The following is a 17,125-nucleotide window of genomic DNA, read 5'->3' on the forward strand; positions in this document are numbered from 1 at the left end:
GAGAGAGAGAGAGAGAGAGAAAGAGATACACACACACACACACACACACACTGGAATTGAGAGTTCTTATTTAGAGCTTTGTCACAGTTGTTAAAAGTGCATGCCTGTAAGATCTACATGATTACTTGGAATTGAGGATGTTTTGTTTTCTCTAAGAGGAGGGTGAAGTTGCATGATATACATAAGTGCCCTTGGGAAGGGAGACCTTTCTCAAGGCAGGTGGATGACCTTAATGTAAATGAGAGCCTAGCTTAAGAGCCTACCATATAACAAAAGACTCTCAGCTGTGAGGGTGAAAGCATAATAGCATTTGTTTATTACCAGCAATGAGAGTGTTAGGAATGATAGGCCCAGGGCCTTTGGAGATGATGTAGAGAAGGTAGCTGTGTATATGGGTTGGAAGTAGGGGTTCTTTATGCGAACAGTGCATAAAAGGTAGCCATAATGGTGGAAGTGGGCTGGGGAGGGCCTGGAGAGATAGCTGGGTGGTTAAGAGCTATGATATGACTCTTTGTATGTGTGATGTGTGCAGGAGAGAGGTTGATATCAAGTGTCACCTTTCTGTTTTGTAGTGAGACAGGGTCTCCCTATGTAATGTTCATTTCTATGGTTGGAAGTACGGGTTCTTTATGCAAACAGTACATAAAGTTAGCCATGATGGCAGAAGTGGGCTGGGGATGGCCTGGAGAGATAGCTGGTTGGTTAAGAGCACTTGTTGCCCTTCCAGAAGACCCAGGTTAAATTCTCAGTCCCCACACGGCCACTAACAACTATCTGTAAGTTGAGTTCCAGGGAATCCAATGCCATCTCCTGGCATCTTCGAGCACTGCATGAATGTGCACAGGCATGCGCAGGCAAAGCCCCTGATCATGCACAAAACTGCCAAATTCTGGAGTTCATTGCCTAGCTCACCAGTAAGAGACTCTGTATCAAGAAATAAGGTAGAAAGCTGAGTGTGGTGGTGCACATCTTTAATCATAGCATTTGGGAGGCATGTGCCGGCCTGATCTACATAGTAAGTTCTAGGACAGCCAGAGTTACATAGGGAGACCCTGTCTGACTACAAAACAGAAAGAAGTTGACCCTTGATATCAACCTCTGTCCTGCGCACACACCTGTGCACATCACACATATACAGAGTCATATCATAACATGGCTTTAGGAAGTATGATGATAGTGATTGTGAAGATGAGAGGGGGGAATAAACATGCCCAGTAGGCTAGCCCAGTGATGTTTGAGATGACTGGTGACCTTTGGTCCAGAACAGTCTAGGAAGTTTTCCTGGGGGAACATGCTGAAGATGAATGTCCTACACTTGGTTGGGTCTCAGAGAATGTTTAGGGAATGAGAGGTGAAAGCTTGTAGAATTCTGCCACAGGATTCAGAAAGGTGGGAGAATGGGTCCTGGCTACTCATTGGGGTCTAGAGGTAATCGAAGCTACAGGTTTACCTAGATCTGGCCAAAAGAGAAGACAGAGATTTCCAGGGGGCTCCTGGTATTTCCTTGGGGTGGGGCAGTGGTCCAGATGGTGATAAGTTCTGTTGCTTGACTGCAGTTGGACTCATGAGCAGGACTTGATAAAACCCAGTCTACACAGGTTCCAGTGGGCTTGCACCCTATGAAAAGGGTTTAAATTAAACTAATTCTCCATGTTAATGTGAGGCAGGAACCTCCAACAGGCCTTGGTTCTGAACATAGCCTCCTGGCCTTGATCGCCTGTGTCATAGCATATTCAGACAATATGAGCTCAGAGGCCTGGCTGCAGCCACTAAGAAGGAGTTTTAGGGGTAGAGGTGGGTTTGACTGTAATGTAGCATCTAAGAAGTATGGACTAAGACTGTTAGTCTCAAGTTCAGTGAGGGATCTCTTAAGAGTTGGAGTAGCCCTTTTGGTCTTCCCAGCAGATGGAGGGTTGCAGAGGCCCTGGAGGTAAACTTAACTTTGAGGGTTGTTTTTTTTGTTGTTGTTGTTGTTGTTGTTGTTGTTTTTTGAGACAGGGTTTCCCTTGCTGTCCTGGAATTCACTTTGTAGATCAGGCTGGCCTCGAGCTCAGAAATCTGCCTGCCTCTGCCTCCCAAGTGCTGGCATTATAGGCGTGGGCCACCACCGCCCTTTTTGAGTTTTATTCACTCCCCGAGTGAAATTAACATGAAAGACAGGCCAGGCTACTACCAGACTGTAGTGATCTGGGCTCACTGGGAAGCCAGAACAAGGAATGATGTGTTCCCTGGGGACAGTGGTTACCTCTGAGGCCCCCTAATTTTACTGGAGAATGCCTCTATCCCTCCAGTGATGGCACACAGTAGAAGTAGTGAGTCCCTTATCTGGAGGCATGTGAGAGAGACTCTTGCTAGTCTTCCCCCACAGAGGTCCTCTGTGCTGGGTAAGCAGTAAAAGAGGAAGGCAGAAGATTCTCAAGATTGGCCTGACAACAGGTGGGACCAGCTTTAATAATGCATGTCAAAGCCTGAAGAGTGTGCCTGAGAGGAAAGACTTGGCCTTTGAAGTGATGTTGGCTTCCAGTGTGTGACTTGATGAAATATTAAGGCCCTTCCATTGGGAAGATTCAGGAAACTGGCTTATTTTATGGGCTTTGAAACCATCTCTCTGGGTGGTCATGAAACCTTGGGTCTTGTAAGGGTATATTGTGGGCGTGGCATTGGGAACTAAGGCAGCGGGGAATGGAAGTCCTGCCTATAGATCCGTTTGGGTGCTGTCTTGAGACATGTCGGCATGATCTTTTTGATGGGACTTGTCATGAATAGTAGCTGCCTGGGTTGGAAGCTAGGAAGCTTCTAGTAGAACCAAAAATTTTGTAGGTATGTGTTTTTGTTGTTTTTCTGATGCTATGATAAACACCTTGACTTTTATAATCTATAGAAGAAATTTATAGCAATTTATAGAAGAAATTTGGTTTCTTTGGTTTACTGTTCCACGGGGTAATCATTAATGATGGAGTGGACATGGCAGTGGTAGGCAGTTGAGAGAGCTAACTTAAAATGATATAACCTGCTCCCAGTGACATACTTTTTCCAGCAAGGTCACACCAAATCTCAAACTGTGCCAAAAAAGACCAAGTATTAAATATCTGACCCCACAGAGGACATTTTCATTCAGACCACCACAGCACATTTAATCATCACATTTAGGGCAGTAAGTGGTCGGTTTCCCTTCAGATTGCTGTATGTTCCTGTTCAGGTAGAGAGCACAAGCTAAATTACGTAAATATTGTCATTCATGCCCTAGGTGGGAACCCTGGTGAGAGCAATTAGTTCTGCCTTTGAGGCTAATGTAGATTTACCCAGAGGGCTCCTGTGGTCTTATGCTTTCCTGAGGCTTACTGTCACAAACCCTGAAGATTTGCATCCTATATCTGTGAACCAGTTAACCTTCATGTGGATCAGGTCTAGCACCACAGGTAGGGTTGGTCGTACTTCCACACAGGATTGCTCCAGAGAGTCCTTGGGGTTAGGATGTAGTACTAAGGTGGCAGAATTTAAAGTTTAGTAGGGTTTTGTAGTCTGCTCTGGGACATTAAAGAGTCTCGAACTTGTCTGCTCTGGTACATGAGACCCAGTGCCAGGCCAATAGGAACTGAAAGCTTATCTCCAGGATCTTCCAGTGATAACATGGAACTCATCATTCTCTGTCCAGGGCTTAGAGGCTTTCTACCAAGAGCCACAGTTATCGGTGCACCGAGGTAGGGGGATTCTCCCATACCCCCAGATGTAATGACTTGAAAAACAACTGGACTCTCAAATTCACAACACTGAGTTAAAATTCTTGCCACCACCTCTTTAATTGTACATAGAAGAAAGGATTTTAGTAAGAATATAAAGAGCCAATGTTGGGGTAAGTGTTTAAGGAGGTCTAGGGCCCAAATCCTTTCAGAGATTATATCTAATGGCTCCTTCTCTGGTCTCCTCTAGGTCTCATAGCAGGGTCTAGCTATTAGTCTGAACTGAAGATTGCAGAATTCTTCAAAATTGTGCCAAACCTAAAAAAGGCCTTTACTAGTTGTGTGAATTGAGGTCCCCATAGTTAAATGAGATCCTTGTGGTACTAGAAAGGTTCCTTGTGCCTGAGAGTAGTCTAATTCCTAAAAGCTGCACTTCTTACAGGGAAAATTGGCACCTGTTGAGAACTCTTATAGCTACAGAAGTCCCGTTTTTGAAGAATCAGACACTGGTTTACTCTTAGTGAGTATGTCAGGGCTACAGATAAATAGATCATCTTTGTACTGAAGGAGGCTACTCCTGGTGTAAGGGAGGATAGTCAGATCCTTGGCTAGGGACTATCCAAAAGGTTGGGGCCACCCCTAAAGCTAACACTCTAGTATGTTGCCAAATAATCTGAGCATAAAGAGATCCTGAGATTTGGAGGTAGCTAAGAACTCAGTCTGGGAATACAAACAAAAACAACTCTTAGGTCATTGTCTGGAAGGCATTGTTTGGAAGAGGGAGTAAGGATTGGGAACTGGTGTAGATTAGGAACACAGTCACATTTGTGGCCCTCAGACTATTCCGTGGGGGACTCCTGACTTTACTGCAGAGATAGAAGTGTTATGAGGAACATATGGGTGCAGTGGTCCAGGAGCCAGGAATTTATCCACAATGTGCTATAAGCTTTTCTGCACTTCACACACTAAAAGACCTTGGGGCCTTCAAGAGTCAGGGCAGTTGTGACGGGGAGTGGCTATTACTGAGCGAATAGGAATGGACATATCCTGATGTGGGAGGGAACTTGTTAGATAAGATAGGGTCTAGCTTAGAGACTATAGTCAGGGTCTTTAGTCATACAGCTCTCAAAGTTTCCCAGTTATTTCAGCCTTTGAAGGCCATGTCTAATAAAGTGAAAAGAGGAGTGGCCCTGGTCTAGTTTCTGTAGACTCTGCCAGAAGAGCCTCTGGAGTTTCAAGCCTTAAGTCAACCAGAACTTTAGACATGATGTCCCTATCTAGGAGAAAGTGGGTTAGGCCCAGAAAGCATGAAGTGAAACTGTGATTGTTTCTCATACAGTTAAGTGAGCAGACTGCTTGGGTTTAATTGTAGTGTAACATGAGGTCCTTGAATGGAAGCTGGCCTTCTACAATGAGGAAGAGAGGGATATTCTCGATTCTCTTGGTTTTCCACTTTGCCAGTTGGATATGGCTCCAGGGAAAACTTACCCCTTAGTGGCTTTGAGCATCCCTGGTTGAAGTGCCCTGCCTGAGCACAGCAGTGGCAGGAAGGAGTCTTTGAACTGAAACTGTTAGTTCCCTTACCTGGCAGCTAGACAAGGCTCTAGGATTTTGTGAGAGTGGCAGGAAATGTGGAGTTGCTTCTGTTGTCCTCTGAACTTGCTGCTTATCTCTGTGTGCCTTCCAGTTTGGCCTTTCTGGCTCTCAAAGTTTCCCAGTCATTTCAGCCTTTGGAGGTCGTGTCTAATAAAGTGAAAAGAGAAGTCAGGCTCTGGTCTAACGCATGAAGCTTTGTCAGGTATCCAGAGAGCCCTAGCATGTAAGATGTACAGCCAGTGTGGTTTGTCCTCCTACTCAAAGGTCCAGATGTCTGCATGCTTTCAGCCATCCTCAGGACCAGAGGGCACTAGTCTCAGGAGCCTGTGTTGTCTTCCACAGTCTGTGGCAATTAACAGTTGTGATAACTGCCATTCTCATTCTCTGATAATCACTTAGTGACTCATTACTCCAATTTTCCTACATCAGTAACTTCATGTGATTAATGGGCTTCTACATCAGACACAGCAAAGGAGGTGAAAGGCTCTCCACCTCAGGTACTTATTAAAGTCCAGGTATGGGACTTCTGATGTGTGTAACATGTGGTTGTGATGATGTAGATGCCTTGCCAGATTAGGTCAGAAGCCACTAAACTCTTCAGTGTCTCTGATGAAGCACCAGAGGAAAGGTGACATCCTGGCTAAAACAGGCCTGGGGACAGGTCAGACATTGGAAAGAGGGCATGTACCCAGATGGTGACAAGATTCCCATTAGCCAGACACCTTGGAAAGGGAAAAATATTCATTTGCTAAGTTCTCTGCATGGAGCTTCTGAGCAAACATGTGGTTGTATGTGGGTAAGCAGGAGTAGTTGGAAAGAGCGCAGAGGTGGAGAGGAAGGAGCGGAGAGTAGATGGAGCAGTGGGAGTGAGCAGGAGCTTGCATGCTAAGGAGAAGTCACTAATGATGCTCTAATTTGATTTTTGTTGCTGTGAGTAAACCATCAGATGGGAAGAAAGGTTTTATTTTGCTCACAGTGCAGTTACAGTCCATCATTTTGGGAAAGTTTGAGGCAAGAACTCAAGTCAATTTGTCACATCAACAGTCAAGAGCAAAGAGAATAAACACAGTCCTGCTTGCCTTTTCTCAGTTTGCTTTCTTCACTCTTACCTAGTTCATGGTCTAGCCTAGGGAATATTGGCCCTTATGGTGGGCTGGGCTAGTTAATAATCAGGGCATTCTCCCACAGACATGTTTACAGGCCAGCTTGATCTAGATATTTCATGAGTTGAGGCTTTTTTCCCAGGTGGTTCTAGGTTGTCACGTTGACAGTTAAAACCAGCCAGTGCAGCTGTTGTATAGTGTTACAGTAAATCTCTAACCCCATTAAGCCTGTGCAAAGAACACACAACTCAGTTATAATATTTATAAACTGCACACCTAGATTGGGCAGATCTACCACCACACTACTCTGTTTCCCAGCTATGAGATCCCTTGCTACTTGCGGCTTCTCCAGGCCATGTGCTGCTCCATCTTCCACCTCCTCTTCCTCTGTCTTACCTGCCTCCTCATCTCCCTCTCCTCCTTCCTCTCTGTCTCTCTCTAAAGCCTCCAGCCTCATCTTTCCCTTCCACTGCCCAATCACAGACTCCAGCCTTTATTTAACCAGTTAAAATGGGGATAATGCTCATGTGAAATCACCTGAGTATGTGATCCACCCCTCATCAGGGTAGCCCGGATTGAGCAAGCTGAATTAGCATCAAAATACAAACAGCACCAGGACAATCCACAACTGCACAGAGCTGGGCCTAGAGGAGAGAATCTAACCTAGTAAAGCCCACAGTTTTCCTCTCACAGCCAAGAGCCTGTTACAAGGCCATGACAGAAGAAATCTAATTGTTGAATACAGTTTAGCTCGGTAGGCCATGAGGTGGCCAGTGTGTGTGCAGATTTGTCACGTGTTGAGGATTGATGTTCCTAGAAGAAGGGGAAGTGACTTTGTCCTCCAGTGTCCTGTCTTGGTCAGGTTCCTGCAGTGGTGAACCTTTTTACCAGGGCCGTAAAAGGAACCTTGTTCTCTAGCTTCTGTAAGATAGCATTACAAGAGCAGTCATGACTGACCTCATTTGCATGGTTCCTGATTGCACAGTGAGTCACAAAATTAGTTTTCTCATTGCTATGACAAAACACCTACCAAAAGGAAGCGTTTGTTCTGTCTTAAAGTGTGCAGGTGTGTGAAGGTCCAACCCAACATAGCAGTGCGGCATGAGGCTGGTCATATTACACACAGTCTGAAAGCACAAAAGCACAGTGCTAAATGCTGGTATTCATCTTGCTTTCTCTTTTTATTCAGTCTAGGACAGAGCACTTCAGTTAACCTAAATAGAACCAACATCACACGTGTGTTCAGAGCTTTGTCTCCATGGTAATTTTAGATTCTAGATAGTTAACTCGAGTTAACTATTGCCATTACCCTAACCAAGAGAAGGTAGGTCTAAAGCAGTGCACAAGTCCCATTGTCTCACGAGGGCTGTTCTGTTTTCACTGCCCTTGCCTCTTTTGCCCTGGCTGTATGCAATACACTTAATTTTTTTCTGCTCTGGACTGAAGGGTGAATGCTTTCATCTGACTCCCAACTGCAGTCAATCGCAGGTGTCTGGGTAACTCTCAAACAGTGGGACTCTCTTGAGAACCCTGTACCCTGCCTGGCATGTGGATTCTGTTCCTTTTCTTGAGTCAATTGAGGTGTCTTCTCTACTTAAATGTAAGGTATCTACTATGTGTTACATACTGTATATACTAACCCTACTCTACTCTACTCCATCTAAAGGATGTACTACCCATTACTTCTGATTAGTAAGTTCACTCACTTTGCTTTACTCTGGCCAGTCATGAAGTTTTTTCTGTGATATAGTCAAGGCCCCAACTCTTGAGTGGTGACCCATAGGACGCTGTCCTCAGGCCCAAGGCTGTGTCTGCTTTCAGCCCTCCAACCATTGAAGCGGTGACAGGAACTGAAGGGAGAGGCGGAGACAAGGGCGATGATTGTAGTAATGTAGTAATTAACTGTGAGAGAAAAGACCAGGAATCAATCGCAGGCCACCTTGGTGAGGTTCTAAATTGTAGTTTCTGACTTTAGTATAAAAACAGTCTGGTGATCTGTCAGAAGGGAACAGTCTTTTGAAGGTCTTTTACGTGGCTTTAGTTAGTGTTGTAGAATTTGCTGACACTGTCAAGGAGCATAAACCAGGTGAGAAGTGAGTTTTAGAGGCAGGGGGAGGGAGGCTGAGGGAGGAATGAAGGAGTGGCTTTTCTGCTTTGAAGCTGCTCTCCTTGCCTGGCAGCATGGAGGTGAAAGTTCCAGAAGACTAATTAGTAAGTGTATATTAGTTTACATATAAGGAGGGGCTTAGTTATTTTCTCATTTCCTTATCACTAAAACTAGCCTTTGACCAGTTTGGCTCTACTGTCTCCTGGTTTCTAGGAAGTTCAGAAAACTGTGTGGTATAGATTTGATGCTTCCATTTCGTGTAGTTGGGGACTACTACAGAAGTTCAGCTGCAAACAGTGGTCTCCTATAACCTGTATTTAGCACATCTAATGCAGACAGTCTCTACTGGGAGTAACGTGTGGGGCACAGGTGCGAGCACACACATGCATACTCATTCACTCATGTTTCAGGGACACTTGTCAGTATCTCGAGATGGTTTGATTGTGGTAGCTTGGCAGGTGGTAGTACATTCAGAGTGTGGAAAAGGTGCTGAACACCCTGCTGTTGCCGTGTGCAAGGCCGCCTGGCCCCTCTTGTTAGAACTGCCTGCTTTGAGAGATCAACAGTTCATGTGCTAGCTGTGATGGCCCAGACCTTTAATCCCAGCAGTCTGCAGACAGAGGCAGGCAGGTGGATCTCTTGAGTTCGAGGTCAGATTGATTTGCATAGCAAACCACAGGCCAACCTGTGCTACATGGTGAGACCCTGTCTCAAAAACGAAACCGAGAAGCAAAGCTGCAAAACAGACAGTGTTTTGTTGAGAGAATGGGGAGAAGGAAACGGCAGGGCTAGGACGGCTGTAGTGAGTTGATTCATCTTCTGTTGTGGAAGCTGTTTTGTAAAGACCCAAACCTAGAAAAGAGACAGCAGTTTGTTTTAGTTAGACACAGAAGTGACTAACCAGGCAGGAGGTCTAGTTTCCAAGTGCTCTTTCGCCTGCGCCACCTAGTGGCCAATCTGGGACTTGGCGAGCGATTTTTCTCAGTTCACTCAAAGATTTTAACTGACTGCTCCAAGTCTAATCTGAGCATGTGCAGAATAAACCTCAGTGCTCATACACAATTTTATAAGCCCGTTTCCCTGTAATTCTCCCCTATTTCTGCATTTCTGGGCAGACCTATGAGCTGAGCTGAGCTTTGGAAGGAACTTATCCTGTCTGTCAGACTCCGTGACCCAAGAAGAGACTTTTGGAGCTTTGCCCACTAGGGTCCCCAGTTGTAGCAGGGTATACTGAGGCATGCGGACGTGTGACTTTGTTTTGATCTTGATCTTTTCCAAGCTTCCCAGAGTTGTGGATTCTCCAGTGAAAGACACACACATGCGGCCTTCTATTTTAATATGTCTTAATCAGCTCAATGACTTGGCCATTCCCAAACTTCCACATTGATAATGCCTCTCCGCCGATACTCCTGAGATATTACTTACTAAAATCTATATTCCATCTTTGCTACCTTATACCCTGTGGAGGGCGTGGTGCTCTTCCCAGCTCTTACATGATTGGTACGATTTCTCTTTGGTTTTTCGAGACAGAGTTTCTCTCTATAGCCCTGGCTGACCTTGAATTCAGAAATCCGCCGCCTCTGCCTCCCAAGTAAGTACTAGGACTAAAGGTGTGTGATACCACTGCCCGGCGGTTCGATTTCTCTTTTGCTGCTTTCAAGCCTGGATCTTATCCCTCCTTGGCATGGCAATCCCTTTTCCTCACCACCCCACCCTCTCACCCTGCCTTTCTTGCCCAGGAATCCTAAAAGCCCCATCTCTGTCCCCCTGCCCAGCCATTGGCTAATGGCAAAACCAACTGGGGACAGGGACCCTTGGTGTCTTTACATGCAGATATACAAATTCCCGTGTCATTTTGGGAACCCAATTAACATAATGTAAGTAATAAACCAAATCCACAACACTGCCCCCCCTGCTCTTTTTTTCCTAGTGGTGGGGTGGGTTAGTAAGGAAGTAAATATATTAAACTGTAATAGTTCGTAATTGTAATTTCTGTGCATTTTTGTTTTTGGCAGCCGATTTATTTTGCATATTCCCAGTGAAGAAAGAGACAATGCAATCCGAGTGTGCTTCCAGATTGAACTCGCCCATTGGTTTTACTTGGATTTCTATATGCAGAACACACCAGGATTACCTCAGTGTGGGATAAGAGACTTTGCCAAAGCTGATATCCTTTTTGTTGCTACAGTGATTGTCTTTCATTCTTTCTAATAAAATACTTTCACACAAACTTCCCTTTTTGTTTTTCTTTGAGTGTCTGACTTCTGAATTACATAGTGAAATAGACATGTGAGGCAGTTGTGCTGTGCTTTTAGTTTCTACAGCACTGAAGTATATAGTGATGAGGAATGAAAGAACGAGGCTGTTTCTGGGACAGTTCTGATCTTTGCTCCACTCTTAGTATGTCATTAACCACGTGATCAGATCAAAGAAGCTTTCTTCCTATGAAGGACGTAGCTTAGTCATATGTGGTGGCTCATCCAGTTAATTTCAGCACCTAAGGCAGAGGCAGAGGGCTCTCCTGAGTTCCAGCAGAGCAGCCCAGGATATAGACAAAGCTCCAGGACTGCCAGGGCTACACAAGAGTGCCCCATCTCAAAAATGGATAGACGGAAAAAAAAGACAGTTTGTTTTAATGTAATAGTTATAAATGTCTCTAAAACTGTCTACATAGCAAAAAAAAAAAAAAAAGATGAAGAGTTGTTGTATTGAATGTTCTTAGAATTTAGAAGTAAGATAGACTTTTAAACAAAGAATTTTTAAAGGAGATACAGAGTTTCCTATATAGACACAAGCAGGGAGTGAATGGACTTGTGGAATTAGGAAGTTCTGTAGAGTTCAAAAATAAAACTAGTTTGTGCCAAGCAGGGGATTCTTGTAGGGCCATATCGGAAGTGGGTGGACGAGCCCGTGGCGGGGTAGGGGCTCTTAAATCATGGCTGGGGTGATTTGACTTATTTGGTAGACACTGTTCTTAGCCATTCACTGTGTGTTGAGTGAATTTGTCCCCACAAGTGCAGTGTGTTAGAGCAGTGCCTTACAGCAGGTACAAAGGATCCAAAATACCAAGCTAAGTTCTCTGTTTCTTCCCACACCTGTAACATAAGGGAGTCCTGGGGCTCCATAGAAAATGGATAATATACTGTCCTAGAGACATTAGCATGGCCAGCGTTTGAGCAAAGCTAATTATTCATCATGTGAAAATGATACCCAAGATGTCTATGGTTGGTGACCAGAGCCGTACGCAAACACTGCTACTTAAGACGGGAGTAGGGATCTGAGCCATGTTATAGGGTCCAGAAAGAACAGTCAAGATAAGTCTGCAGGATACTTGATCGAGTAGATGTGTAGAAGTTGGCGAGCCGAGGGGAAAGAGGATCAGACTGAATACTACTATTGATAAAGGCTTGTGGCTGGTTCTGTACAGAAAAAGACCTTGCTGATAGGAGTTATAATCTTGCTGTGGAAACCCTTTGTTTTGGTCATCTTGAATAGACTTAGAGTTTTTCCAACAGCTGTATATTCTTAGGTTTCTAAATAATAATTTGCTTAAGTCCATGTGAGTTTTAAACTTAGCCTTAGTGGTGTTGTTATAGATGCCAAAAACGATGCAGTTTTTCTTTTTACTCTTGTTCTATGGAGAAGAAACTCGGCTTCAATGAATAACTAAATGGTTATTATGTGCTAGGCATTTTGTAGTGAACAAGGTAGGCTTAACATATAGGCTCCTGAGAGACAAAGGAAAATGGCAACTCAGGGTGGTGGAATGCCACAGTCAGAACAGAGAAGAACCATTCCAGATTCAATTTGAGGGTCCGGAGCTCCACCCCTAACTTGGCTGGTGGAGATCTTGAAGTTATTAGTAAGTGAATATTGCCTAGTCAAAGAGTAAGTCTAGAAGTCAGGCTTCTTGCACGTGGTAATTGCTTAGAATAGATCCATTATCTCTTAAGGACTGCAGAAAACATTCTGAAGTTAGAAGTCTACTTTAAATGCCATTTTGGAAGAAAAACCTCACAAAGTGAAAAAAGATGTTTTAGAGTAAATGGAAAAGAATAAGATGCTGGCAAGCAACCCAGCTGAATTGTGTGTGGGGACTCGGGCTTGTGGTTTTCTTGGGATTTTTTTGTTTGTTTGTTTGTTTTCTTTGTGTTGGATTTTGTTTTTGTGAAGCTCTTTATTGGGATGGGGAGTCAACTTACAGAGAAGGGGAAAGAGTGTTATGGTTTTGTTTTTAACTGGATGACTTTACAACAGAATTTTATTGACTGTAGAGTGTCAGACTTTTATCGAGAAGCCATTTCAGTATGTTGGTCTGTGAGGAACCACGGGTGTTCGTGGGATGGCAAACATACCTGGAGTTATGAAATAATCATATGGTGATTGACTGTGTGTTTGCCTTTTAGTTATGTTGTCAGATGATTGACCTCTTTGGATTCGTAGAGGGCCTCCTCTTACTCAACCATAAATCTAAACTTTAAAATATATAATAGAGCTCATAAAATTGTATTTATGAGATGAAATTAAATATGACTTCATTGTCACTTAGATAGCACTGGGTTTCCGCTCCTCTGCTGTAGAATCTTCCCTCCTCTTATTATTTTACTTTAACATACCGTTTGTGTATTTGGCTTCTGCTGTTATTACCAGCCAGGATTAAACTAGAGTTTCAGGTCTCATCGCGACCTGAAATCGACTGATAGTATTCATGTGCTGTCATCATACACAATTGAAATACATTCATATCACACGCTTGTAGAGTTAACATCAGCTTAAAAACAGACTATGCAGGTTTGTAAGGGCTTGAGAACCATTGCGAAGGTCCTCGGGTTGAGAACGGTCAGATTTCTCCACATGCGTCTTCCTCTGTTTCAGTGATGGGGCCCTTGACATCGTGGGGTATCAGGAGACCTAGCATACAATCATGGAGTTTGTTTTTGTCTATAAGTTTATTCCTTAATATTTTACACTGTTTTGTTTCCTAACTACATACTTTTGTTTGTTTTTGTTTTTGTTTTGTTTTTTCAAGACAGGGTTTCTTTCTCTCTATAGCCCTGGCTGTCCTGGAACTCACTCTGTAGACCAGGCTGGCCTCGAACTCAGAAATCCGCCTGTCTCTGTCTCCTGAGTGCTGGGCTTAAAGGCGTGTGCCACCACTGTGAAACTGACACCCAAGTTTTCCTTCATAAACTTCAGTTAGACTCACCTTTAATGTTAACAGCTAGAAATGTGGATCTGACACGGGGAAGAGTACTGAGTCAGAGCTTTGCATTCCTGTCTAACTCGGAGTCTAGCACTGATGATCTATCTATCAGACTCGAAGCTTGCTTTCTGCGTCGGTATTTGTGTGTATGGGTGTCTGTGGAGGCCAGAGGAGGAGATCAGACCCCTTGTGGCTGGAGTTAACACAGCTGTGAGCCACACATGTGGGCACTTCGAGCTGGTCTCTGGCTCTGCCGAGGGCAGCTGATACTCTCAGACACTGAACGTCGCACCGGCCCCTCCCCATTGTCACTTCTTAGGCTGTGTTAAGGTAAACGGTAGTTTCCTTAACATCATTCATACTTTTCAGTCACTGTCCATTTCTGCTGCCACAAGGTGAAGATGTGGAGAAAATCTTGGATGAATGGAAGGAATATAAAATGGGAGTACCAACTTATGGGGCAATTATTCTTGATGAGACGCTGGAAAACGTGAGTGTACTGGAACGAATGCAGTGGTAGCTGGCTTATCCTGTCGGCAAAATTTTTTATGTAATGTTCTAAATTGAGGTTTTAAAATGCCCTTAGGTTCTTATGGTTAAAGAACTAAATTTTGGATACTTTGCCCGCATTCTGTATTTCCTCCGCCTTTATTTATTTATTCACTTTACATCCCTTTTGTAGCCCCTTCTCCTCCCAGCCCCTCCCCCTGGCAGGTCCCTTTCCCCCTTCCATCTCTGAGAAGGGGGCAGAGGTACCAATGCATTCTGTATCTGAAAATTTTGTACTTGTTACGGTTTAGTGTAAAGATGTGTCATTTCGTTATTGAAACGGTATGTTTGAAATACACAAGGTGTGTTTCTTCACGGTATATTTATATTCTTGGAAGAAATTTGGGCAAACACTGTACACTGTTTATTGGTAAATAATTACCATAAATATAGAAAAAGCCTTTGGTTGAGGAACGGAATGTGGGAAAGTAGGTCTCTTTGCTTTTTGTTTTTGAATTTCTGCTTGTTCACAGGTCCTGCTGGTTCAGGGGTACCTGGCAAAGTCAGGCTGGGGATTTCCAAAAGGAAAAGTAAATAAAGAAGAAGCGCCCCATGACTGCGCCGCTAGAGAGGTGAGTGCCTGCGTGTGGCAGTTACCTCTGGCTGGTGGCTTTCAAAGTCTTAAGTCCACCATGTCTACCCTTTTGAACGCTAGAGAAAGTACAGTCCGTTTCCAAAAGTTGAATACATAGTTTAAGTTAGAGACAGCCTTTGGGCCGGAGAGATGACGGTTAAGATCCCTGATTACTTCTAGTTCCTTCCGTGCTGCCTGGCAGCCTTTTGTAACTCCAGTCCCAAGGGGTCCGATGCCCTCTGCTGGCATCAGATGTGCAGGTGAAACACTCATACACATACAAAATATGTAAATAGGATACCATGCCCCCTGCCTCTTTCTGGCTCTGGCTCTGGCTCATTGCTTTTTGGGAGCCATTTGTCCTCACTGTGTAATTTTAAACCATCTCTCTGGCTCTGTTCTTTACACTGGTGTCTTTCCACTTTTTGCTTTAAAATTGTATTTTCTTTTTGGAAAACATTTCAACTTCTAACTATATTCTTTATTCTCTTTTCTTTTTTATAATCCAGAAAAATGAACAATCTGGATCTTTTTTCTAGAAATTTACATTTTTCTCCTCAAAACTTATTCTAGCTTTATACTTGGCCTATAAGATACGTTTTTAAAATCCTTCTCCACCCCCAGCTTAGTTGTTAAAGGACAGGGACTTATTCCTTGTCTTCTGAATTTGATTGATTATTTCCAAAATTTAACTCAAATCATTCATACCCAGACCATCCCTGCCAATCCAGACGCTAGCCTGGCGCATCAGAAATTAGCTGGAGGAGGAACTGGCTTTGGCTTTCCCTGGCAGCCTGGGTCCACCATGGGGAAGGTGGAGTAGGCGCAGCGTGGCTCCTGGTGTCTCAGGCGGTACCAGTGCCTGTTCATCGTGCTGAACCTAGAGGCTCAGAGCATGATTGGAGCCAGGGGCTAGTTTATACTTCAAAGGTCTGCTCACCTGTTAGCAGCCAGATCTTCCTCCTGCAGACTCCACTAGCACCGTGGGGGTAGCCCAGTGCTTTGCTGAGAGCATCCCAGTTTTAAACCGAAACAGAATCTGAGCCAGGTTCAGAGGATCCTTTTCCTCTGAAGTTCTGTTGCCTATTATGAGCACTATAAGGACTGGGTTTCTCTGTAAAGTGAAATTCAAAATGAGTGATCTCCTTTACGTTATTTAAAATTCCATTTACTGGCTAGCTCTAGTCTATAGTGGTCTCTGAAGTTAAACAGCAGCTGTTGTTTACCATTTTTGGTTTTAATATGTGGATAGTCTACAGTTAGCTCTTTATCCTGCACCATGTTATACCTGACCCTTGAAATTTGTTCTAGTTTAGTCTATGTTTATGTACAAGCCTAGCTACTTTGGACAAGACATTTAAACACTCAAATGTTTTAAGGAGAGTCCATAGCCAAAAGCAATATCTTTGAGGGGAAGATGGCAGAAATGTGATTCTGAGCTGTTTTTGAGGTGGTCTGTTTGATACAGTGATGCTTACTGCCTGGTTTTAGTTTGGGTATAGCTTATTACTGAAGAAGTTACAGTTCTTCAGATGACTGGGATTTAAAATTCTAATTGTGCAAGATACTTGCCGCCCAAGCAGGAGAACATAATTTGGAGTATGTACCCAGCTTTTATGTATGTGCTGGCAATGTCAATTCAAGAAACAAAATCTCATCATCTGAAGCTAGAGGTCATCATATTAAGACAGTCCCAGAAAGGCAAATACATTCTCTCTCTTTGGGAACCCTAGACATTATGTTGATCCATTAAATCATGTATGCATATATATGTGTGTGTGTGTGTGTGTGTGTGTGTGTGTGTGTGTGTGTGTGTACATAAATAAATATATATATATATATATATATATATGACATGAAGAAAGTGAGGTTCAGGGAATGACTGAAAATGCCAAGGGGAGCTGGGGAGGAAAGGGAGGATGCAGGCTGTGAGTATGGTCAGAGAGCACATGTGTAGAATGACTTTACGGAAGCTGTTGTGGGCTAGAGAGATGGCTCAGAGCGACGGCTCAGGAGGTAAGAGCACTATGCTAAGACATAAAGATTTGAGTTCAAAGCCACATAAGATGGCTATACTTCTGCCAGTAACTGTTTGTCGGAGTGCTTGCTGGCCTCTAGGTTCAATGGGAGACATGTCTCAGAGAGTGAGGCATTGATAGAGCAGGAAACCTGACTTCTTCCTCTGCCATCTACATCTGCACACAACAAGAAAAAGTTACTGTACAGTAACACACCAGTACAATTTTGTGTTAAAGCCCATGTATGTACCTTGGAAAAGGGATTAGTGGTTATTAACTTTGGAATTACATTTGA

The 17,125-nt window shown here is 43.8% G+C and overlaps 1 protein-coding gene across 1 annotated transcript in view; it reads left to right on the top strand.

Moving 5' to 3' along the window:
• The window catches only part of Dcp2 (decapping mRNA 2), a 41,363-nt gene that overhangs the window by 3,931 nt on the left and 20,307 nt on the right, over window positions 1-17,125 (top strand). The window contains exons 2-4 of the mRNA XM_031365614.1: window positions 10,502-10,653; window positions 14,052-14,179; window positions 14,712-14,810. Coding sequence (XP_031221474.1) covers window positions 10,502-10,653; window positions 14,052-14,179; window positions 14,712-14,810 — 379 coding nt within the window. The remainder of the gene's footprint in view (window positions 1-10,501; window positions 10,654-14,051; window positions 14,180-14,711; window positions 14,811-17,125) is intronic.

Source organism: Mastomys coucha, unplaced genomic scaffold, assembly GCF_008632895.1.
Source record: "Mastomys coucha isolate ucsf_1 unplaced genomic scaffold, UCSF_Mcou_1 pScaffold13, whole genome shotgun sequence".
Taxonomy (NCBI): Eukaryota; Metazoa; Chordata; class Mammalia; order Rodentia; family Muridae; genus Mastomys; species Mastomys coucha.